The sequence below is a fragment of the Mixophyes fleayi genome, chromosome 1 (genome assembly GCF_038048845.1).
Source record: "Mixophyes fleayi isolate aMixFle1 chromosome 1, aMixFle1.hap1, whole genome shotgun sequence".
Classification (NCBI taxonomy): domain Eukaryota; kingdom Metazoa; phylum Chordata; class Amphibia; order Anura; family Limnodynastidae; genus Mixophyes; species Mixophyes fleayi.
The window spans coordinates 241,416,590-241,442,307 of record NC_134402.1 but is presented as its reverse complement, the minus strand read 5'-3'; the positions used below and the strand labels follow the sequence as shown (position 1 = coordinate 241,442,307).

The following is a 25,718-nucleotide window of genomic DNA, read 5'->3' as shown; positions in this document are numbered from 1 at the left end:
TCCGGTATATTTCAATGTATGATATTACCATAATTGTCATGATAGAAATGTGAGAAGCCAACAAAGGATGGCCACCATCTTTTCAATATTACATGCTAATATAAATATTAATCTCCACAGAAAGGTGTTTATTATGGTGTCTATTTCTTTTCAAGTTATGCATGAAAACGCATTTTAAACATTTTTTGAGGCGAGACACAAGAAACGTTCAGGAAACACAACATAACTCCAGTTTGTGTTTTAATGAGAAAATAATTATATGCTTCACAATCACTATAAAACAAAAGCCAGATAACATGTAAGTGGTGTAAATATTGTGTAATTATATATTAGATATTTCCAAGTACAGTATGATTGGTTTTTCTGCCATTATGGTACAGGCACCATTTCTGTATTGAGCTGTAAAGAAAATATAATATAATTTCTTTAGAAAATTAGGTAATCTCATTTGCCATCCAAAGAAAATAACTTCACAAACAAAACCGTGCCTCTTAGCTATATCATATACTGCTTTAAGCCAATCTTTCTGCAAGATATATATATTTGCCAAAGCTAGAAAGCCAGTCCTCTGCAGTAGTGATTTAATTTGATTTTACACTCTTTACATTTTTCAAAATCATAATTCAAAATGTCTTTACTTTTAAATATGTATGTATGCATCCAATACTAAATAGAAACACTCAAAAATATAACTTGTGGTAAGTTTTGGCAATGTAATGTATTTCTGGAGCACAAACCATCGACATTGAACATACAGGGTATGATAACTAGTAGACAGAAATAAAGTGTTGCAACCCATAAGTAATAAAAACCTAATTATTCTCCATTGGTTACAGTACAATTTTTCATGTGTACTATCTGTCACAAATATTTCTCAATTATATGCGGTTAAGAACCAAGTACAAGAAAAAAAATAGATTGTGCGGTAACCCAGAGCTAAAATTAGACTTTTGCTTTCACTGTCCGAGTTGTGCTAAATCTATCAATCCTAATTACAGATTGGTTGCAATTACACTTTGTTAGCAAATAATGCTGTGTTATATGGTTTCCTGAAACTGGTTAGTTATGGAGTTATATATGCTTCTACTCTAAGTAAGGTGCTGTAATCTCTAACATTATGAATTGGAAATTGGGACAACTTGCTTGATCTATCCAGACCATGCCCTACTCCAAACCAGCAGCTACAATTGTTATACAGCAAAGTGTTCCCCACATCTCTTAGATTTCAAGCTCATTTGGGGAGGGCCAAATTTATCTTCTGTTTCATGTCATTGTAAGTCATTTCTTCGTATTACGGTCCCCTCAAAGTAGAGTGCTGCGTAATATGTTGGTGCTTTATAAACTATAATAATATGTGCAAATAATGAAGATTTGTCTCCAATCACAAAGCCCCTCTTCTTTACACACTTGGTGAAAGGAAATTCAATGAGTAACAGGGCCCACGCACAATTACCGTCAGTACGGTAATTTTAACGCAGATTTTTGCGCACGGTTTTCAGAGCTGTGAGCAAAAATCAGCATTTAAATTACTGTACTACCAGTAATAATGAGCACTATTTACCGTGGTAATGGTAATAGTCTCACGAGTAATGTGGTCAATTGAAGTGGGAGTACTCTACTTTTGTTTAGCAATAAGAACACTCCAAAACATATACTGTCAGTTTTTAATTGAATATACAGTCATTATTAGATTGTGGCCATTTTTTATTTGTTTTTTCTTACACAAAATAAATATGGACAATACATTCTTGCTGCATTAAAAAAAAATGAAAAAACAGCTTCTACTCCAGAAACAATTTTAATCGAATAAACTACTGTATTGCTTTAGGTGACATGTAACACACTCTATGCTATATATTCATGATTATAAAACACAAGAATAAATATGATTGTATTTTAAAAATTGTATCTATCTTTGCATTTGTGGCTCGTGCAAATACTTTTATTAGGCAAGCCCAAATACTGAAATACAAGAACACATTTAAAGTGTACCTGTCACCTATGCATAGCTGAGTCCGCCATTTTGTGGCCTGAATAAATATTCACAAAAACACAGCCACTAAACTCAGTGCCTCATGAGTATTGGCCTTGCCAATATTTTTAGGAAGCGCCTCAATGACATCACAGATTCTTACATAAAGGATTGGCTGCATTCTCATGAATAATGGTTCATTTCCCAAAATGGCTACCTCTATTCTATGTACATAACAGGTCCTTATTATCCCATTGTCAAAAGTGGCACTTGCTTTTCCATTTACTAAAGACCATATGATATGCAAGTATACATCCACATTCAAGTGATCATTGTCACAAGCAGAAGAAAACAAAATCAAATAGAAATGTTTTGGAAACACTCACGCTCTCACCTCATCAAGTCTTCAACTTATGAGGTAATTTCATTGAACCATTTTGTCGCTTCCTTAAAGAACCACTAAACTCAGATGTCAAGTTTATTTATATAAAACAGCCACTAATGCAATTCTATGAAAGTCTGAACATGTGGGAGGCCATTTATCCTTTGCTCAAACGTGTTTCTAGTAACCCCGACCCTAAAGGGATCTTTAAGAGAGCAACATGGACAATTGTGAGCATTCAGGTACACACCAAATCTACATACAAGGTCGCACACCTTAAATCATGTCATGATGTACTGATTTTTTATATGCATTTGTGAAAGTTGCAAAATCCTCTTGTAGTGTTGACTTAACTTGAGTTATAGATTAAGTTGTCCCTTAAACAGCGAGGAAGAATCAAAAATACGCATTGCTGACACTTGGCCCCACATTCTATAACAGGCACATAAAATGTATCCCAGGTTCGTATTTAAAATACAGCGTGCAATACTCATCCCAACTAACATTGCAATAATAATGGATTAATTTATAACTATGTATCTAACTTTATCAAACACAGGAATAACAGTTACTGCAACTATATTGAAAAGTGTAAAAGAAAGCCTGAATTGGCAGGCACGCTGTAGATGGGGAGTCTTACAAATGGCTTATTTTGTCCACTATCCATGCTTTTTACAATTTACTTGGCATTCTGTTAAACAAAAATTGAATATATATATTTTTTTCATGTGCCTTAACTCTTAACTTCAGTCAACAATTATAGACATCGTGTATTGTCTTCTTCATAACGGTGATTGAGTAAAGCGCACTAGTGCAGTTTGCGGTGCAATGAATATTACACACACACGTGAATGGCATTGCCAGTAAGACAAAGCACTAACTCTATGGGGCATATTCAATTAGCTTTCTGGTTTGCGGTAACGCGCGTTACCGCGAATCCTGCGCAGTATTGCCAGTAATACGGTACCGCAATAAGGGCGGGTTTCCATATGCAAATCCACGTTATTTCGGTACCGTGGATTGACTTCGCGGGCCGTTCCGGCGCGATCCCGCGAACCGGAAAGCTAATTGAATATGCCCCTATATATCATTATTATGTAAACTAGTTTTAAAAAACCTCATCCTCAAAGAACTGATTGTTTGTATTAAAGATTTCATATTTTTAATATCCATGTTCGCACCAATTTCGGTTAATCAGAGTTTGCTATGTGCCTGTAACTATTACACTGTATTTCACAAAAATTATATATTAATCCTGTTTCAAATATCTAGCTCAAAATGGAAAATCCATTCAAACTGGTTTAAACATAATTCATTGTATATGTTATTTAATATGTTCATCTGCATTTGCTATGTAACATAATTAAATTGGTGCTGCATTTTACACAAGTTTACATAGCTTTTATTCACTGAGCCAAGTAATGGTCCTAAATCTACCAACTTTGCCTTTAAATTGTTTACTGCTTTTAGAATACTTTCCAGCTTATATGTTTTGGAGCAGACATTCTGTAAGGGGCATGAAGTGTAAAGTATTGTGCATAAAATGTAGGCCAGAGCACAGGGGTCAGTTGAGTAATTTCTTGGTTTATGTTTGTCTTGGCTTTAAAGCTCTAATTGGTTACATCAAAATGAAAAGCAAAAAAAGCAATATTTAATTAACCCTTGTATCCCTGAGAGCCATAAACATGCACACAATTTGTGATTATGTTGTTGTGCTTTAAATTTCTATGCTATCATTTTTGTATATTCCTGCAAAAGTTATATAGGCCTCCGAAATAAATATAGGCTAGCCTTGCATAAGATAACCAAACAGAAGCCATTTTAATGGGGAAACTTACAGATCTAAATCTAACCAATGAAGGGTTAATTAGACTTAAGTCTGCAGAAAAAATACATATGTTTCATTTACCCAAACAACTTTCAATAACCTTGTACTGTAGAAAGCCACAAGTAAAATAATACCTTGTGGCCGAGCTAAATATATTGTTAATGGTTTTTGTTGCACCCTGCGTGTAGATGAACCTGCAAACTGATGGAAAGGTCAGTCTTTCATCCAGCTAGCAGTGCTCCCAACATGCATGTGTAGGGGGCTAGGGAGAGTGGAAGGTATAGGATTTTACAAAGCAATTCAGAGCTGCATTTATGAAAGGAAGCAATTGCACTGTATGTTTGGCTTTGTGCATTGTCCATGCCGAGCCCTAAATGTATAGGGTCAACTTCCTTTTCTAATGCCAGTGATCCGTCTCCATTTCCTGAGAGTCCATAGCTTAGCTGGTCCTTGTAATGCTAACAATGCCAGTCAGTTCAAGCGTTTCTTTACTCTTATAATTGCGGTCTGCATTATCTCTATATGGATCGCAGAGGCTGCTTAATGTTCAATAAATATGTGGTTAAATGATTCCTTTTTGGTTTCCTATATCTTGAATTAAAAAGAAAAATACTTAAAAAAATAAAACCAATAATAAAGGGAAAAGAAAAAAAAAAGGTCTTCATTCATCCTCTTCGCGGTTTGCATAAATCCCAGCCTCCCAACGCAGTGCTAACGCACTCTTCCTGCGGTTTACCCTTACTGCCTCAAGGACCTGGAAGTAGAGAAACATGAGATTAAGGCTTGGTTCTGTCTATATGTCATTGTTTTACAGGTGGATATTAAAATTAGTTCACAATTATATTTTACAAGTTTACTGTTCACAAGGCACAATACAGAATGTTTACTTACATTTACAACCAACAACTCTGTCTCTGTGCTAAGTGCATACAATATGTGGATAGCTGCAACAGAATTAGCTAAACAATGTCACAGACCAGGATTTAAATCTCTAATAATAACTTTGTTCTGCATTCCCTCTAAGCATTACTCTTGGTAGATAGAATTGTCAAAAGCAGACACTTATGATGGATCCATCCAGGCTCAGAGGGGCCATTAAAGGTATCAGAGGATGCTCCCTATAGCATGTTTGATACATGAATAAAATGTAAAAAGATACTTTATTATCCTTTGATATAAAAATCATGATGATGCCACTAAGTCCATATTGCAGATTGTTTATCTATGATATATAATATTTGTTTTATGTTCAATGCATTATATTCCACTCTACAGTAGAACCTTATAACTGGATATATTCGTCTTCTCTGTATACCTCAATTAACAATGGGGTTATATAACAGGGCTGCATTTGTAAGATGCTGTTCACTATAACCTCGCACAGGGTAAACAGACCCTTCATAAGATGGTACCACAGAGCAGAGCTTATTAGAAACATTACATTATTGCACTAATGATAAGTAAAAACAACAAAATGCATGTATTGCACAAAGGGGCATAACTAAAACTTTGAATGGTCTATTGCAAAATTATAAAGGTGACCTCAGGGTATCTAGAGCACCTCCTCTCTCTTAACGACTCAGTGGTTCTCTTCCAGAGTTCCCATTTACCTGGAGGAGAATACCTTGCGGTGTCAGTGGTCACACAACAGCTCATTCAATGCTCTGCTGACTGTGGACACCGCAGAGAGGTCATACAGGTAACATCTACTACAAGTCCTAGCATCTGGTACCCCTGCTACTCAGGTAGTTACGCCTCTGATTGCAGATACTACTAACACTGGTACAGTACATAACACTTTCTAATTGTATCACTAAATGTCACGCTGAAGATAAATATTGTTTGACATATACCATATATATCATACCTCCCAACATTTGAAATGCCCATGTTGGAACACAGCTGGCCTCCTCCCAACAGGGGACATGTTCAAGTCCCCAGTGGGGCATGCCTACCACTTCTGAAGTGCCAGGGCACCCCCAACCCTTCTCCCCTTTCCTACAAACACCATTAAATTGTTGCCCACATCAGTGGTACCTGCCTTCGGTGGGTACGACACCAACTCACCACGGTAAGTGAGGACATACCTCCCAACTTCCTGCAAGTCGGGACAAATGTGCCAACTTTGGGGCAGTCCCATGAAATTGGGACTGTTCCGTCAAAATTAGGACAGTTGGGAGGTATGACATAGCATCAGATACCTTTACATTTCTTGTTTTGAAAAGATTACCAAAATAGGTTTTCTAGACAGAGGATATCAGTGACAGAGACAGAAGACATAAAAGGGAAAGGAGCCATGCATTAAAGCAGAAGCATGCAGCCATGGGAGTATAGGCAGATCACAGGTACCTCAGTAGTAACTCTGTAAGACAGTAATTTACAGGTGTACTGGTGAGAGAGAAGGAAAACAAGAGAATTAGTGCACTAAACAGAGACACTGACAGACAACAGATACAGCAGAGAGAAGTGCCACATAGAATATAATTCAAATGTAAGACAATCTGTTATTAGCAAGGTTAATACTAATCTCCTATTCCATCATGTGTGTTAAAAGTTTGTAAAGCACTAAAAAGAACAATATACAAGTTATACATTACATTATAAGTGCACAAGTAGGTTGTAAATGTCTTGGATGACTTAGTCTAGTGTTCTTTCATTGTCTATATGTCTTTGCTAAAATATCAAAGGTCCGTTCATCATATATGGAGAAAAATAAAGATGTCAAAAATGTGCATATTAGAAAGCCACCAAATTCTCATATATCATCCAGTATTTAGAATAGATCTTAAACCTACAATTTTTATTAAGTGAAAGGACAGAAAAGTGCTTTTAAGAATGTGATGTTTATACAAATAAATGGTTAAAATTTGGGGACCATAAATAGTTTTATTGGATATCTAACTATTGTTGTGGCAGGTTTGGGCAGTAACAATCAGGACAGATTGAAAAAGGAGAAGATTTGCTAAAGAAGTTACCATAGACAATTTGACGAATCACCAAATAGTTTATCAATAGCTCATAGGTATACTTGTATAAATTTCTCTTTTATTAGAGAAACAACCAATCATTCTGGTCTGGCAACAATCCTAGTCCCAGGGCTGGCAGTACCATTAGGTGAACCTAGACTGTTGCTTTCGGTTACTTCAACTCAATGTCAATATTGCATTGGGAGTTTGATGCTTCGCTATGATGCCACAGCCAAGCACCAAAACTTCCAGTTCCAGGAGGAGAGGATGCAACTGGAGGCAGGGCACAACCTAGGGCCACCCGGGGCTTGCACTGGCCCTACCAACTCCATATATGTACTACTCAGCGCATCATCTGACTTTTATGGCTTCTCCAATCAATATGATATTATCATGGATTACTTACAGTAGAATCATCCATACGGTCACGCCTCTTAGTTTTATGGGTTTCATAATCATCCATAAGAGTTTGCATAAGATTTTTAGGACGTTGAGATGCAGTGGCATCTTCAAGCAGATCATCAGTTGGTGTAGGGAAACTCTCTCCTTTTGGTGAAGTTGGAGTCCTTACTTTCTCTATTTTGCCTGCAATGATAAGAAGATACTAAATTACTAAAAAGCTGCCTGTTAAAAAGTATGCATTTATTACCTTTTATTATGATGCTTCTGAGATACAAAAGGTTTACAAGACTGAGCATCTAACCTACATTGGTTAGTTCATTAAACATTGCTATAATGCACGTTTAAAAATCCCAACCAGGTATTAACATATATGTGAAGTAGAAGCAAGTGAATATTTTAAAAAAACAGGCCAAGAGGCCCCTTACTCAAAATACCAATGTATTTATTTTTAAAATGTTGTTATAACTAAAAAAAATAAAAATCAAAGATATTGAAATAGAAAATATTTTATTTTGCTCCCTTGTATATTTTCTTTTGTTTATGTTTTGGAAAAATCTATAAATGTACACAAATTAGACATTTAGACGTGTAGGCACTATTTCATATAAGTAGATATTTTAAGGTCCAACAACCAAAATTAATAAAAAACACACAAGTTGACTTCATTATATTATCATTTGTAATATTGAATATAAAATTGTGAAGTTGTATATATTGTATATATTTGTGAAGTTGCATGCAAAACAGAGTATGCTAGAACTGCCAATAAACTCATTATTTACTGTATGTGCACTCATGTTCTACTGTTTATACTACTTCCTTAAACCTCTGTTGGTACAGTTTTATATAATTGTCTACGTAGTACCATGTACAATACAACGCATCTACAACAAATAGCACTACATGGCCACCCAAACCAGAAGCATAGAGAGCATTTACACTGATTCTAGCATTCTCAGAGCTTTATAACTTCTACTACTTCAAGTGCTACAGATTTGCCAAATTTAGGGAACAATGTAACAAAGTATTTGTATAATTTAAATGTCCATTTCTGCAACCTATCGCCTGGCCAGTTTCTGCAATGTAATCTTTACATAGTGTTATCCATTTAAATAGGTAATGACTAGTGAAAGCTCTCTGCAATTAGGTCAGTTATATCCAATGTCTTCAATTCAAACAGCTGCAATTACTAGAAAACCAAACGAGACAAACTCTAGTTTGGATAATGCTAAATAGTTACTTAAAATCTATAATGTTTTCACCCATGTAAAATATGGACATGCATTCTATTGCAGAAATAATATATATATATATATATATATATTTATATATGCATTGCTTTAATCTGTCAAATTAGATCACAAGACTCACAGTATATAGGTGGAGCATTGGATTAAAGAGAATATCAAATCAGTTTGTTAAAGCCATCACAGTTGTTCGGAATATTTTTTCTGCAGTCATGTAATAAGTGACCACTAGAGGTCACTCTACTAATGTTAAATACTGTACATTTGGATGAGTGTAAGTAGGGTTGCCAGCTTAGAGCGGTTCCAGACAAATTGAGCGATTTGTGAAACTAACCCGAATATTTACCTTGATTATGTCCAAAACACAAAAAAGGGGTGGCAGATTTTCTCAGATTAATGCAGCAGTTAGTTCCTGCCTCATACAATGTGTACAGACTGCACAGTAGCTTAAGGAAGATATATTTGCTTTCCTTTTGTGGAAAGGCATTCTGAATATGGCTGCATGTGGCTTTTAAATGTATCTTTAGGCTAATTTAATAGGTTTTGACTAACTTCTACCCTTAATCTTAGCGGTAGTTTCTAGAAGAAAAACAATAAATCAACCAATATTATCAGGTATTACAGTGTGTTACAGCTATACCAAGAGTACTGTTCCAGCAATGGTGGAATTTATTGCTTCATTACAGTTATGTACCCAATGACTTAATGTTGGTACTATAAAACATGGCAGCACAACACATCTTCCAGTACTGTCACCTAGTCCACCTTTTAGTTTGATCACTTATTCATAGCTTTCCACACAGCCACATCGCCTAAGCGGTTAACAACATTGCAGACACTTTGCACACCACATCAGGGTTTGTCATTTAAATAATATTCAGCATTCCGGCCACAGCAACAACCACTTCCTGTGACTACCCTGATATTTCATCTATCATTTATGGCAACTTGCACATACAGCATATTTTCTATGCAACACATATTTGCCTACTAAGTTTAGAATTTTTTTAAGCAAAATCAAGCCCTATTTTTAGTCGCAATGAGCATCGTGTGTCCCATAATTGGACAGCTGTCCGGCATTAGACGTAGATAAATGTCGTGCGAGGCAACTAGCATTGAATTGAATAGCCCCCTTAGACTAGGGATTCATTAAGGATCTTAAATTAAGAAGTTTCTTATTTCAGTCTCCTGGACAAAACCATGTTACAATGCAAGGGGTGCAAATTAGTTTTATGTTTTGCACATAAGTTATTAATACTGACTGTTTTTTCATGTAGCATACTTAAATAAAGACTTAAATAAGAAACTTCTTAATTTATGATCCTTAATGAATCAGGCCCGGTGAGTTTAATAGACATGTACAAAAATGCTCACAAATAGATTTCACTTATCTGTCATAAAAATGTTCAATACAAATATAGGGGTTATTCAATAAATGGATAAATGTTGTTAAATTGTCATTACTATTATTTTTAAAAAGATTGTTTTCTTAATATGGCAATGCTTGCAATGTGTTTCATGGACCTAAATTTCATTAAGAAGCCTTAATTGTTTTGTGAACTCTTTCTATTCATATCCTTTTCTATGGCACTTGGTGAGTTTATCGTTGCAGAGTTCTATAATAGACATTTTAGGCACCGATAAAATGAACCCTCTAAAGTTTGTAAAGAAGTAGGCTGTCCACAAGTCTGCATGGATGGACCAGAAGCTGAACACAGGTGATGAGGGAGGTCACATGGCTATGGGGACCATTCCCAAAGAACTACATAGAAGAAGAGTAAACTCCCTAAATAGCAGGGCTTGTGCAAAAATTAAATTTCTTTTTAAAACATAATACAAATGAGTAATAGTGATATCCTGCCAAGGACCAATATGGTTTATAACTACTGCTTATGTCACCTGACAGACATTGTATTTCATTGTAGTTATGTTCATCTCTAGGCGTTCCCCAAAGAACAGTTAGTGTTACAGGAAGTTCTCTTATTCATTACAGTGGCTGAGGTATTCCTTGCAATTGTGCAGTGCTCAGTATTAATGATCAGTAATCCTAGATTTACCACACCAATTGAAAATGTATTTGACACGAGGAGAATGGCTTCACGTTTTGTTGATGGCTGTTTTTTTCCTGGTCACATTAGTTCAATGCGAGCTTATCCCCTAGTGCTTTGTAGAAAAGCCTCTATTGAAAAGAGATTTACCGGACAATACATATGTACATAACACACATTTGTTTTGTGAACTCTTTCCCAGTGAGCTAATTGGTTTGTAATTTCCAACAGATGGCATAGTCCCAGGCAGGGGGCAGCATAAAATGCAGGAGGTTCATGCTATTCATAGGAGATCTCTGCAAATATCAATAAGGTTATTTATTGCAACTAAATAACATTGGCAAGTCTGTTTATTAAAGAGGAACTAAAACAACATTACTTTGATGTGTTGTAGTGGAGGATGGGTTGTGCTTTGTAAGCTTCTATGCGAATACAGCAGCCAAACATTGCTCAATGCTCTCTGCCATATTTCTGTAAAGGTTTGTAGTACATTTTTGGAATCTGCTTTGCAACAATAAACAGCCCTGTCAGCTGCACTGTACTTTTTACCAGTTCACGTAAGCAGTAAAAAAAAAAAATAGACATTAGGAGTGTCAGCATTCCTTACACCGGAATAACATATAAATATTTGATTTTTCTAATATGTAGAATGTGGTAAATGGTATGGTCTTACCTTTCATTGAATGCCAGGACATCTTTGGCATGCTATTGTGAAAGTCTCTCCTACATTCATGGTTATTAAAGATCATTTACGAGAGGGACCTCATGCAGCTATTTTTGTGCAAATGTACACATATTTATGGAAACAGCCAATGACAGCATCTACAAGATGGAAACTGTAATATCTTCTAATGGGAAGAGTTGGGCAAATTAGTTTAGAATTATTGTTGACTGCCGGAGTAGGGGCTAGGTGTATGACTGTGCATGACTGCTTATTAACCCACATGCAATAACTATTTCATTTTATGGGACAAGATTATTTAAATTAGATCCCTGGGTTAGAGAAGGTGTTCCCTGTTTTGCAAGGAGACAGTACAGCATTCTCCTCCCCGCAAAAGTACTTGAATTTTATGAGTACTCAGGGAGTGCTGTTAATCAGGAGACATCCTATACTTATAATGGGACATACTTTGCACCATTAGGGTGCACTTTTGCTGGAAAGTGCACCACTTGGCACACTCAACTAATATAATAAAAACATTGAAACACATAAAAATGACACATGACAAAGACAATTCTGATGTCCCCTAAGTATGATGAGGTTGGAGGGTCCTTCTAAATATAAAGAGACTACGTATTCACTGTAGTTTTTTTCAAATGTCCCTTTTTAATGTATAGGGCACCAACATGACCCATATTCTCAAAATTTGATTCCATCTTCTTAAAACCCAGGTTTGATCTGCATGACTTACCTGGAGCAGTTTTGTAGGAAGCGGTTCTTGTGGGCATCACAGGTGCATTCTTGTTTAATGGACTTGTTGGACTTTGCAAGCTCTGTCTCTGTCTTTGCTTTTTCAACTCTTGTTCTCTCTCCTGTGCAGCTCTAATCTCCTCCTCAATCATTGATAGTGTTCGTTGTTTCTTTGATCTCAGTTTAAAAGGACCAACCGTTATCTCTGGTTCTTGTGTTGCCAAAATGGAAGCAGTGCTTCTAAGTTCAGCAGCTTGGGAGTATTTGCTGAAGTAACTTTCGTGCTTATGTTCTTCAATATTATCTTCATCAGTTGCAGATGGTATAGATAAAGGTTCAAGAGCTTTTCCTTTCCAGGTTTCAATTTCTTGTTCTGGAATCTTTGGTGTCACTGTTACACCTCTTGTCTCTTGCACAGGTGAAGAAACCTGAGGTGGTTGAAATACTGTATCATCCTTACTCTCTGGGCTAAGTGGTCTTGGGGAGTTGCTTACTAAGACTTTCTGTTCTATTGGTTGCTCGTTACTTTCATCATTGTTCTCTGTTGAGCAATCTGGTTTACCACAGTCTGTTATCCCAGCTTTTTCAGCAAGAGCTTGCTGAATTACATTGTGTACCAATATACCAGCCTGGTATTCTAATTGATCATCTGAAAGAAGAGAATCATGTAGCATGGAAGATGGGGAATAAAAGCCTTGATCGCTAAATGATTTGGAGACTCCAGAAACTGGGTAATCAGCTGGGGTGTCATTAAAGGGTGTTTGAGGTTGTGAGAAATCTGCTAGTGAATGTTCATGCAGGGTGTTGATAGTTTCATTTGATGCACCACTGTCACTGATATTGTCCATACTGAAGTCATTTGAAAGTGTCTCCATAACTGTCGTGTCCTGAGATTTTACAGATAAATCATCTAAACCAGAGTCCAGCTCCTCTGGAGCAGATGATACAGTAACAGATTTCATAAAGTGGTCTGAAATGTCAATTTCATCATCTTTTACAACTGTAAATGTTGCTGTGGCACTTGCAAACTCACTGTCTTCTGCCAATGTCTTCTCAGAATACTCTGTTGATGACTCTAGTAAATGTGAAGGAGTTGTCCACTGCTGGTCCTCAAACGTACAGTGCACTTTTTCTGCTGTCACCAGTGAAATCTCATCAGGTTTGACCATTTCAACACTTAGACTTGATGGATTAGTTACTGTAATTGATGACTGAGGTTTGCTGGCATGGCTTACTTTATAGAAAGGTTTCACTGAATAAAAATTAGGAGCAACTGACCTCTTTGGTGGTGCTTTGACATTGGTCTGGCTTGTATTTTCCATGTTCAAAAACTGTTTCCTTGCAGCTGAGAAGTCTATTTGCTCAGTAACAATATCTTCCTTATTCACAGCAGGTGTCTCTGAGGACAAAAATGGTTCAGGATTTCTTTTGATAGGTGGTGGAGACATACCTTGCTGCTGCTGTTTTTGCTTCCGCTCTTTATACTTCAGGTGTGATTCCAGGTTATCAGAATCCAACTGCTCCTCTATAGTCTTTTCTTGAGGTGGGTTCCACCACTTAGTGGCAATGTTGGGGTTCTTTTTCACAGCTTGACTTTTGATGAGATCAAGCCTCTCCTTTTCTAGCTCTATTACTTCCTCTGAAGGCCGAACTTTCCTCACCCTAAAATGCTCCTTCTCGTTCAGATCTTCAAATAATTTTGATGGCTTTTTTTCCTCATGGAATGCACGAAGCTCAAACTTTGCTTCTTTTTTAATCGTTTTTGGAATAGTCTCCCCATCTTTAGATGACCTCCGTGAACTATTTGAAGAATTTGGACTTACTGGGTATGCAAATACATCCATGTGATCATCTTTCAACTCCCCTTTAGCATGACCATTTATTTTCATTGGCTGCATGCCTTCAGTAGGTTCATTCATTTCAACAACAGGCTGCGGCTTGCGGTCCACTGTTATAATATCCATTTCAGAAGGACAACAGTCATTTGTAACACTGACATAGGGACCTGAGCCATCAACCGTTATAGTAGTAGTAAGTTCTGGAGAAGAGGACCCATTGAAAGAGTCTGTTGCAGTATCACAACAGTTTGCTTCCAGGACTTCATCTAGATATTGTATCTGTTCTGCAACATCGCTATCTAGTGATTCATGTCTGTCCTTAAGTCCATTCTGGCTTGTAGCTGTAGAGAGTAGAGTACTTTGATTGTCCACTGCAACATCTGGAGTAACTATCATTACTCCTTTAGGCTCTGAGACCTGGACTTCAAACTCCATAGTTGCGTTGCTAGTCAAGATAATATTTACAGGTTTGGAATGGTTGGCACTGATTTGATCTTTATCCTTCTTTAATTGAATTTCATCCTCTGGAATCTGAGGTCTCTAAACAAAAGGAAAAATAAAAAAATGTTACAAAATACATTCTAAGTTATAATCTAGAAATAGATACAGTTCTGCAACAGCTTGTCACATGAGTGACCCATAAATGCTTACAATAATAATGTAAATGTGTTCTGTGTCAATGTTATTTCTTAAAAAGTAACATTAACTGTTCATTACTTCTTGTTTTTGGCAAGAAAACATATGCAAGATCCAGAAAATGTCTATTATTTTAAAGGTTTTGGATTGCTGGCTGTCTTGTAAAGAGTGTTGGGGCCGGGTGCTTGTACATGCTTCACATGCCTTGGCTGTCCCTAGGCAGAAACATATGACCTACCATAAGAGTACATTACTGAAAGTCACTTCAAACAGCCCATTATTGTTTTGACTACTGCTCATTCACATCATGACTAAATTTGAAATTCCCTAGATTTCAGTCTTTAATGTTATTTTAGCATTTGTTTAGCAGCTGTGATGACTTAAGTGTTGTATTTTATTACAGACTCCACATTCTAATAATGGTATTTTGGCTGACAAAAAGAGTGACTGTTTTTTTTTGTAATACAAGATAAACTATTGAAAAAAAAACTAGCTAAGTATCTTATGCTGGCCACACACAGAACAATTATGTTGCTCTGCCTGGGCATACACAGGCCAACATTTGTGATATCAGCAGCAAAAGAAGTCAATTACAAACTGACTAAAATTATTAGTAGACATGTTGGTAAGTGTGGTTGAAGATGACCACTGTTGGCCATTATTTTGTCTTTGTTAACAGCAATGTCAAACATTATTTGACTGTTGCTCTTGTACTGACCATAACAACAACCCATGCTGATACAACTGGTAAAAATGGGTAATAACGAGACATAATGATGGCATATGTAACAGTCACCCAGAAGGATATTTATTAAAGGGCAAAGAGCTCTACTATTACTGTAATACCTTGTCTGTTACCTCCATATTAGGGTGATGACAACAGAACAAAATCATTAAAAAAAAACAAAACACCTCTAATAAAATGTTAAATCTTTTAAAACTTTTTTTAATTTAAATAAATAAAATTTATATCTTTTAAACTGCATTTTTTTTTTACCTACACTAGTGCAACTGAAAGCCTAAATCTGGCTTTTAGTTTCACTACAAATGCACGAGCCAGCTCATACACAACTAAGTGATCTGCCGGCCCGGTTAAGCGGTAAGTAGAAGCTTATCACCGCAATCAGTAGCATATTGATAAATATCAGTTCCTATAACCCTGCACTTTATCCCAAATTTAACATATCAGAAACGGATAACAAGGCATATTTTAAATATATTCACACAACTGATGAGGGGAGATACATTTCAAACAGATATCTGATCCAACATCCCCTAAATGTACTAGAAGACAAATTTGTTCAATTTTAAATATATCCATTATATACATTTTAACTTATACAGCATATCAAAAAACTTGTCTGTATTGAGCTAGATCAAGCATATAACAGAAGGTAAGTGACACTGCAAAACTGGTCTATGATAATATCTGTGACATACCTGTAAATTGTTTACCCCCATCCACAATTTGGCTCTGATCAGAATGGAGACCCATCCAAACCCAAACAATATCCACTGCCATGCCCACATATCCTCCAAACCACTATCTTTCTTGGCACCCCTGCCTACAATTCAGGGATATTTGTCAGTTATACATATGCACTTTTGGATCATCTCTTACCAATGTTATATGTATGAAATAAACACAATACAAAGACATAAGTAACTAAAGTTACAGTAATTAGTGTTGTACTTAGCTGTAACTAGTAAAGCATTGAGATATCTAACATAGAATTTCTATTGATTTCTTTTCATATATATTAAAAGGGGGTAGTCAAGTTAAATAAAAAATGTCCCCAAACCATACCCTCTATGGACTTCTCTATGTATTGCTCTGCTCTGAGCTGTGACCCTGCAGGTGTAGCAGCATTTCTATGTTGCTCTTCTGCACTATAAATGTGCAAGTCTAATATAGCACATTGCAGTGTATTAGAAAGGCAGAAGAGCTGCACTGTAACGCTGGTCTACAGATCACTCATTACCAAGCAGGGTGGAAGCAGGTCATGGAGGGTTATACAGTGCTAAACTGGACAACTCTGTCAAGGGCAATGTCATATCAGTGATCCAAAGTCTGCTTTTACCAGCAGAGCTTTAATTGTCAAAGCAATGATACCTAGTCATGAATGGTACCATTAATCTCAGGAATAAGCTAAAACAATACATCTAATCAAAGATAGAGACACCTATCTGTAATAGCATATCCCTTAAATAGTACTTCCGAGTCTCCATTCATTACTATACATCAGTGCTTTAGTGTCCATAGTGAACACATTACATAGTATGAATGAAGTTTGCATCGTTTGGGACTCCTGTTGAGTTCACGTAAACAAATGCAGGAGTTAAATGTGCCCTAAACAAAGATGCAATTACATGTGTATGATGAGTCCAACTGACCTCTGCAACAGGAGAAAACAGTGACATATGGACTTTGTTTACGCTAGGAGTAACAAAAGTGTAGAGATGTGGTTTGACAGGTAGTAAATGTTAAAGTCACATTACCCAGTTTGTTAACAATATTATACTGTAATGTAATGAAGTGTCATATACTTTACATAAGATAGGATAGTGCCTGTACAGTGTTATTAATTACTGCAAATGTCGAGTTAACCATGTAAAGTACAATTAAATACAGACACAAATTAAAAAACGAACATCTGTGACCTTTACAAATCATATTGGAAACTTATTTCCTGCCGTGGTCCGAATACAAATATCAATTAAGTAATCAGAACATAATTTAGCATATGTATTATCAGTGGGAGGAGTCCAGACGCAACAAGTCATCATCATCACCATTTATTTATATAGCGCCACTAATTCCGCAGCGCTGTACAGAGAACTCATTCACATCAGTCCCTGCCCCATTGGGGCTTACAGTCTAAATTCCCTAACACACACACACACACACACACACACACAGACTAGGGTCAATTTGTTAGCAACCAATTCACCTACTAGTATGTTTTTTGGAGTGTGGGAGGAAACCGGAGCACCCGGAGAAAACCCACGCAAACACGAGGAGAACATACAAACTCCTCACAGATAAGGCCATGGTCGGAAATTGAACTCATGACCCCAGTGCTGTAAGGCAAGTCATCAGAAGAGTTTGCCAAGCCTCATCATTAGTGAGTATAGACCTGCAAGAGCTGTGTCTCCTGATAGCCGCATATGCATCCGTGTCCAGGTCTACCTCTGTCAAATTTACGTGAACACACCCATACTGTACTATGAGCCCTTTTGTGTCCATGTTCCATAGTGTGCTCATTAGGAGCACGTGTGCATACAATAGACCTGTTTTGGTAAGGAATCAGTGAGCCCTATTTTTAGCTACGTTCAAGATCCCTTAGTGTTCCTCTTACCATAGGGTGAACAGGACTCACACATTTAACCCTGGGCCTGGGAATAGATTACTAAGCAGAATTTTTCTTATATAGGTACAACTCTATTATACTAAAATAAACAAAATGGTAACAGGTTCTATATTAAATACAAGGATGCATAGATCTATTTTTAAAATATGTGACTCTAGCATTTACAGTTTGATTTCTATTTAGTTTTTCTTTTGTCTCAAAAATTCAATTTCTCTCCTGTTCCCTGAATAGAAAATGGTTTTACCTAAAAAATTCAGCTTTAATTTAGGATTGTGCTGTGATAACAGATTTATTTTTTCACACTGATGGAAAATATATTATTGCTGCAATATACCTAGAAAATATCGCCACAGCAGAGATACTGGCCGCTGCCTGGCAGCGTTAAGAGTACTCGTACCATTTAGCTGGCCAGTTCATCTGTGCATGCGCAACCCAGCTTTCTAGTTCACGCATGCACATTGGAACTAGAAGCCCTTACTTTGGTTCCTGTTCTACTTTCCCCCCCAAAAAATGTTAACTACTTAAAAACATATGATTGTTTTTATAGTTTTACAAATGATCTGCTGTAAGAAAATGCTTTATTAAAGTAAAGCATTTTCTCACTGAATATCCTTTGCTATATTGGAAATAGCGATAACAGAATAGTCGCAGGACATGAACTGCCACTATCCTTGCTAAATAGGCTTCTGCATGCTTTGCATGGGGAAGGCTCTCACTGGATATAGCTGGCAAATCTCTTTGCAAGTGGGCTCTACTGCTCTACCCATAGGCATGTACAGTGGGGATTACAGATGACCAGGATATAAAAAAAATTAAAAAAATCTGCAGTGTGATATGCTCAGCATCGTTTTCAATAGCAAAACCTATATGATGTTATAAATACTGTATGTAGAATAAAATATGAACATTTTAGTAAAAGGTAAATGCATACTTGCCAACTCTCCCACCCGGAATGTCCGGGAGACTCCCGCATTTTGCAAGAGTCTCACGGACTACCGGGAGAGTGTGGGAATCTCCCGGATCTGTCCACTTCCTAGTGAAGTGGGCAGAATTAGGTCCCAAACGCCGCGATTCCCGGTGAATCGCGGCGTTTGGCCCCGGCCCTCGCTGTCAAATGACGTCATGCCGTTTGCGTCATGCCGTCACGGGGAGCGGGTCCAAAATGACGCGCATTTTGGAGGCCCGTCCCCCCATCACGCCCCCCTCCCCGCAGGCTCCCGGATACCAACATTTCAAAGTTGGTAAGTATGGGTAAATGCTCACAATAATTTAGCTATGATCCTCCAAACGAATGGTGGCAAGAAAAACTTCTATATCTAGAAAAAGGCACCTCTTAAGTCCAAATTCTACCAGCAAACGTGGAGGCAAATATTTTCATGTACAGTTCGGAAAATTTGCCTCATCTCTAACCTTGACATTATGGGCCTGCTTCATGCCCGGACACAACTTATACGTAAGTTGAGTTTTAAGAACAGAGTACGGAACTTGAGCGTAGCTCTGACTGCATTCAAAACAAAGTGGATGTCAAGATGCATTTTGATTTGAATCTCATGTGAAAGTACGTTCTGACTAAACGGGACTTGCCTTACGTAGACAGACAGAACAGCCTGAAGCATACGCACAAAGATATGTGCAGCATAAGAACACATCAGTATGCATAATGCCTCCAGACAGCGGTGGTACATGGCTTAAAGGTTACAATGTTTAGTTTATACACTATCTCCACATTTCATTTAACATCACGTTCTAACAATTTAGCGTTTTCTGGAATTTATTTGAAAACAACTCCTTAGGACCCTTTGATCCGGAGCAGAAGCATCTGTACATGTGTCATGTGCAACACATTACATACATATATATGAGCCTTTCACACACACACACATCACATGATCACTGGATTTGATTAGAACATATTTTTATTTTATGTTAAATACTTTACTTCAATAGATATAATATACATCCAATCAGTGGTTGAAGTGGAAATTTAGAAGTAGAAGTATGGAAGATGCAAGTGAAAGGAAGTTGAAGTTTTACACTGAAGACAGTAGACTAAGTGGCGATATGGCATACCATTGTACACCAGCCCTCTTATACCACTGCATCCAATACAAGTCAATAACAAATAATTAGACATTTGCACACATAGTATGAAAAGTAGTAATGTGTAATGCACTAGATTAGGATATCAAATTTTCCATGGACATACGCATGCTCCGAAGAGGCCGTGTTCTGCTCTATTGAGATCAGAGAAACACGTTTTGGAAGCATTGAAAGGCATCACTGGGCCCTTATACAAGTTTTGCTATGGGGCCTCGCTATGCACTATTCCGCCCTTGGCTATAGTTCTGGAAAGTAAACAGAGCCTATCAAACTAGATATTTAATACATGTGTAATTGCATACATTAATACATTCACATATGCAGGCCTCTGTACATGTGTTCTCAGTTTGTTCTGTTCCATTCAGTTATAAGGTAAACACAGTTTAGACAAAGTGCAGGCTTCATTCATACAAACGCTGCGCATAGCGTCCCATAATATTGTTCTTGCTGCTCATGCTTTACGCTCATTTCTCAAATGTGTATGGAATAATTGAACGTGTTAAACATTGGTCGCTATACAATGCAAATATTTCACTGATGTAATTAAAATATATTAATTTAAAAAAAAATAGTTTGATGTATAGCAGATATTTTAAGAGGCACATCTTATACGATACTTCCTTTCACTATCCAGAGTGTAATGGAGAAACATTTCTGATAGCAAACGGGCACTTAAAACCCACCTGTTCCTTAAAGCCTACCAACCAGCCACCTAACCCCTCATCCACTCTTTTCGTTCTCCCTCTCTCCCCTGGCCCCTCTCTTCTCTCCCCCTGCTTCACTGGCTCCCTTTCATGCTTGTTTTTGTTTCACCCTCCCTTAGAATGTAAGCTCTTATGAGCAGGGCCCCCCCCCTCCCCTCCTGTCTCCATACCGGTTCTTCTGCTCTGTCTTTACTCCATATGTCTTCCTGGAGTTCCTGAAGCATTGGTACTTTGTGTTTATTGTTCTGTACTTTGTCATCCTGTTTTGTACTACTGTTTGTACTGTGTACGGCGCTGCGGAAACCTTGTGGCGCCCAACAAATAAAGGATAATAATAATAATAATAATAATAATAATAATAATAGCATTTGTGTTATGCGTGTTAACATGATTTATCAGCTCAGCTGTTTAATTGTTTATAATACTATAGATCTCATTTTTGCGAATCGGTCAAGATGAGCAAAATATTTAAAACGCTTCCTTATATGCCCACAAAATTCTGCATGTTTTGCTGGTGGGATCTGGCTGCAAGTATTCCAATCAATTTTTGTTCTGCTCAGAATTACTGGTGCTAATAATCCAAAAAAAAAATTAAAAAAAAATGTGAAAGAAAATATCCACTCGCACACTATGAACATCTGAAACAAAATGATCAAATCAGAGATTACCCAGGACCCTCCCTTCACCACCAGCTAATCACAAGCGTTTTCCCACAGCTCTCTTATGTTGTTTTTGATGTGTTAGGTCGTTCACTTTTGTGGGGATTTTTCATTGGTTTTCTTCTCATTTGGATTATGATGGACCAATACAGAAGACAGAAATAATAATATCTAAGAAACTGGTAAATTAGGGTTTTGGACAGTTTATTCAATTAAGGTTTATTTATTTTAAAAAACGTATCTTAATTTTTTGTCTTTTTCCCTATTGGTATAATGCTAGGGGCTAGATTTACTAAGCTGCGGGTTTGAAAAAGTGGGGATGTTGCCTATAGCAACCAATCAGATTCTAGCTTTCATTTATTTAGTACCTTCTACAAAATGACAGCTAGAATCTGATTGGTTGCCATAGGCAACATCCCCACTTTTTCAAACCCGCAGCTTAGTAAATCTAGCCCTAGGAGTCTTATGGATGCCTGTTCATTATAGCGGGATCATTCCAGGGTCCAAACCTTGTTGCTCACCCAACACTCCAGAGCCCAAGGGGAAGAGCCTCAGCATTTTTTTCAATGCATGGTTGGGGATCACATGTTTTTACAAAAGATCACGTGATACTGTACAATATAAGATGCTGTCCTATGGCTATGACACCAGAGACTTTCCAATCTGAATAGACCAGGCCTGGCCAACCTGTGGTTCTCCAACTGTCCCACCATACGCTCACAGCGGTTGCTAGGTTATCAGCTGGCAGGGCATGCTGGGGCTTGTAGTTTCAGAAAACCTGAAGAGTCACAGGTTGGCTAGGCCTGGAATAGATATATATATATATATTAATTTTTTGTTAAAGAAATTCTTCCCAGATTCATTAAATATAGGCTTTGGACACAAATAATGCTAACAGTAATAACAGTTGCCTTATAACTGCTATGGAGATTCATATGAATTTCACTGTGCTGTAACTTATCTTGCTGGACACACCTACATATTTTCACTTGGTGCTCCTATCTCACAGGCGTATGGTAAGGCCAGGGTTATATTCAGACATATGACATGAGGCACAAATAATTCAATATCCAGATGTCACTATACCTCTGGGAATGCAGACAAATAAAGAAAACTCCATTTCCCTTCATATCCTAAGGGAATTTCCTACATGAGATCTAACAACCAATCCCAACCAAACTCAGCAGATGTCATGTGTAAGACATAACACTTTTATATATTGGTTTATTATGCCATTTTATTATTGGTGTTGCTATTATTACTGGTGAACTGTTTATCTTTCCAAAAGTATGTTTTTATAAAGATGTCATTATAATGTTGTTTTCCTCATAAACAGTACATAAAAAAACTATTTTTTATTTATTGCCCTCGGTGCATAGTTACCCACTCTCTTGGAACGTGCAGGAGGCTCCTGAATTAGGGGAATACTTCCAAACCGAGAGGTAATTCTCCTGATTGCTTGCCTACCTGCAATATGGGAGCTGCAATTATGCAAACTGTATCCTCAAGCTAAGCTACACCCACCTCAGTAAATAGTGTGGGCAGGGCATCATCAAGTCCCTTCCCACTGCTTCTTTACATATTTGCCCTCTGTATGTTAGGAATGACAGCAGAGACCTTTCCTCTATGTCTCCATATACCACTTTTACTAGCGCCCTTTCATATTTGCACCTCCCTCATACAGTTTATTCTCCATGTGACTTCCAAGATAGTACATCTTTGGCTTCTGTATGGATAAACCATTCTGACTCCTACATGAATATTACCCACCCCCCATTCCCATGTATTATAGCTGAACCGTATTTATAGTTGTGTACATAAGTCAGTGGTATTTTATGATAATTTGTCACTAACATAACCAAATATTGCAAACTTCATTCTATGAAAAGAGAAGCTCAGCATGAGGAGGAAGATGTGAGTGTTGTTTCATAGGTTGCACTGTTAATAGGTTGGAAAAATTAAATAAATGTGTCACCCTTGCCTCCCAACATCATGTCTATATGTCATCACTAAATAGCAAGCCACCCAAATACACACTCAATATCTGCCATCACCAGTGAACACATTTAAAAACACACAACAGTAGTTCTGGGGGGTAGGCACAGAAGAGCTCATACAATTTCCCTGAGCTCAATCTGTACTTGTAATTACCAGGGTGGGACCCCTGACACTCACACGACATTCATCTGGAAGTCTGCATTACAGAGAGGTGTATTTGCAAATGAGAACTCTGCATAAATATTTGTGTACATGTCATGGCCACACAAAGTAGTTAGTAAGCTTTGTGTCCCACAATTTCATTGTGTATTCTACGCTTGTCTGTGAAATGTGTATGTTCCATATTATGAATACCAGTACAATCAAGTCATTAAAGACTCGTTAGCATTCTCTGGCATGGAAGGAATATCAGGCTGGATTATTTTTAATTGTTTTTTAATGAGCTGTGAAAGTTAGACAATGTGCAGAACAGGGACACCAGATTTAAATAAACAAACAGTAATATTATCCACCTTTGCGGGGTAAAATGTACAAATTGGTGGCATATACAGTCAGAGAATTCCATAAACAAAGCATAATGACAAACACACACTACACGTGGTAGATGTATGTTATAGGTACCTTTTAGGAGCTCCACAAGCACCAAAATGACCATGTGATGAGAAGTGTCCATAAATATCTATATAGTATACTATAGGAAAGGAAGGAAAAACACAAAGGACTAGATCCCATAAACAGGACTATCCATACTAAATGGAATCAAGTCTTTGGAAAGCTTGCAACAAACTTTCATTACATACTTGCTACAAAATAAACTCCAAAAATCTTTCGAGCAGTTTAGGGTTAACAAAAACAACAGCTTGAACTGGTTAAAACTTCTCAGTTATTATGATCAGTTTAATGCACTTTATATATATATCTCTACTGTCTTGGCCCATTCTCGGTTTAAGTGTCCTCCTGTGATATAAGCCAGCTGCTGCTTCTGTGTAGCTGCATACAATGAAGTGATGTAAGTGTGACTAGGCAATACACTGATGTCTGCCCAGAGCCCAGCATATATAGCTGCTCCACCACACAAGACTCATTTTCACTTTCTATATCTAGAAATTCATCAACATTTTACAATAAATCAGAGGCTGTGTGTGTGGTCAGTTGCATATTTTGACACTTTTTACTTTCAGAAGCAGAAAATCAATATTAAATAACTTCTAAGCCAAACACTCACTTTGTACAAAGCTAGTGTACTGAAATATAGGAATTCATTAAAGAGGACTGCCACATGATCATCACAAAAACAAACGGTAAAACACAAAAAATTACCATGGAACACTAATATTTACAACAGTTGTAAAAACAAAAGATCTCTACAATCTTTACCATAGAAAAACCTGCTCCCTACATTTGCTGTTTGTCCGAGGTACAGTGTATCCTTTGGTATTGTACCCAAATGTAATACTCAATAAAAGGCACACATCCTTAGCTACTCTATAAACACAAGCCGAAATACAGATCACCCCATTCTAAAGACAGTAGGACAATCAATACATAACTAGTCGTCTTTTAGACAGTAAGCAAAGAGAGGTGAATGATAGTGAAGTGAAGCTTACCCCAGCTTTTATAATGTATCCAGTTTCTGAACTGCCCCAAACCTCCTTTCCCACAAAAGTCTCTTCTCTAGATTTCCAAGTCAAAATTCCATCCCTGCTTTCTTGCAAGGAATGATGTCACAGGAATGGGGGCTGGGATTTACAAAAAAAGGAAAAAGAGGGCAGCTCTGCCTGCAAATCAGTTTATACAATAAGACCCTTCTAAAACTACTACCAAAAAAAAAAAAAGTCTCCGAGGGGCGGGGGATGCAAAGGAAATCCAGACCTCTTTACATACACAAGTTTGTTGACTAAGGCTTAGTGACAGTCTGTCTGCTCTATGCTCTCTTCTGTATTAGTCAGAGAGCAGCGGGGATTTCTGTGCAGCTTCCATAGACAGATGTGAACTTTAGTGGAAGTCACTACGGCAGCCTAAAAAATATATATCAATGAGCCAAAGGGGTGGAGGAGAGGAAGTAAAGCAAAAAAAAAATGTTCTATTGTGATAGAGAAGCTAGGAAGGATATATGTTTTGCTTGCTTGACTGACTTGCTGCAACTATTGTATAAA

The 25,718-nt window shown here is 37.3% G+C and overlaps 1 protein-coding gene across 5 annotated transcripts in view; it reads right to left on the bottom strand.

Moving 5' to 3' along the window:
• Positions 1-223: 223 nt before the first annotated feature.
• Positions 224-25,718, bottom strand: part of PALM2AKAP2 (PALM2 and AKAP2 fusion) — a 312,233-nt gene continuing 286,738 nt past the window's right edge. For 3 of the 5 annotated variants that reach the window (XM_075208430.1, XM_075208446.1, XM_075208454.1), the window contains 3 exons: positions 12,258-14,634; positions 7,555-7,733; positions 224-4,936 (listed from right to left, as the gene is read on the bottom strand). In XM_075208430.1, the coding sequence (XP_075064531.1) occupies positions 4,844-4,936; positions 7,555-7,733; positions 12,258-14,634 (2,649 nt within the window). In that variant the 3' untranslated portion in view covers positions 224-4,843. Of the gene's footprint in view, positions 4,937-6,531; positions 6,571-7,554; positions 7,734-12,257; positions 14,635-25,718 lie in introns of all 5 variants that reach the window. The other 2 variants (XM_075208422.1, XM_075208439.1) reach the window with 1 other exon arrangement.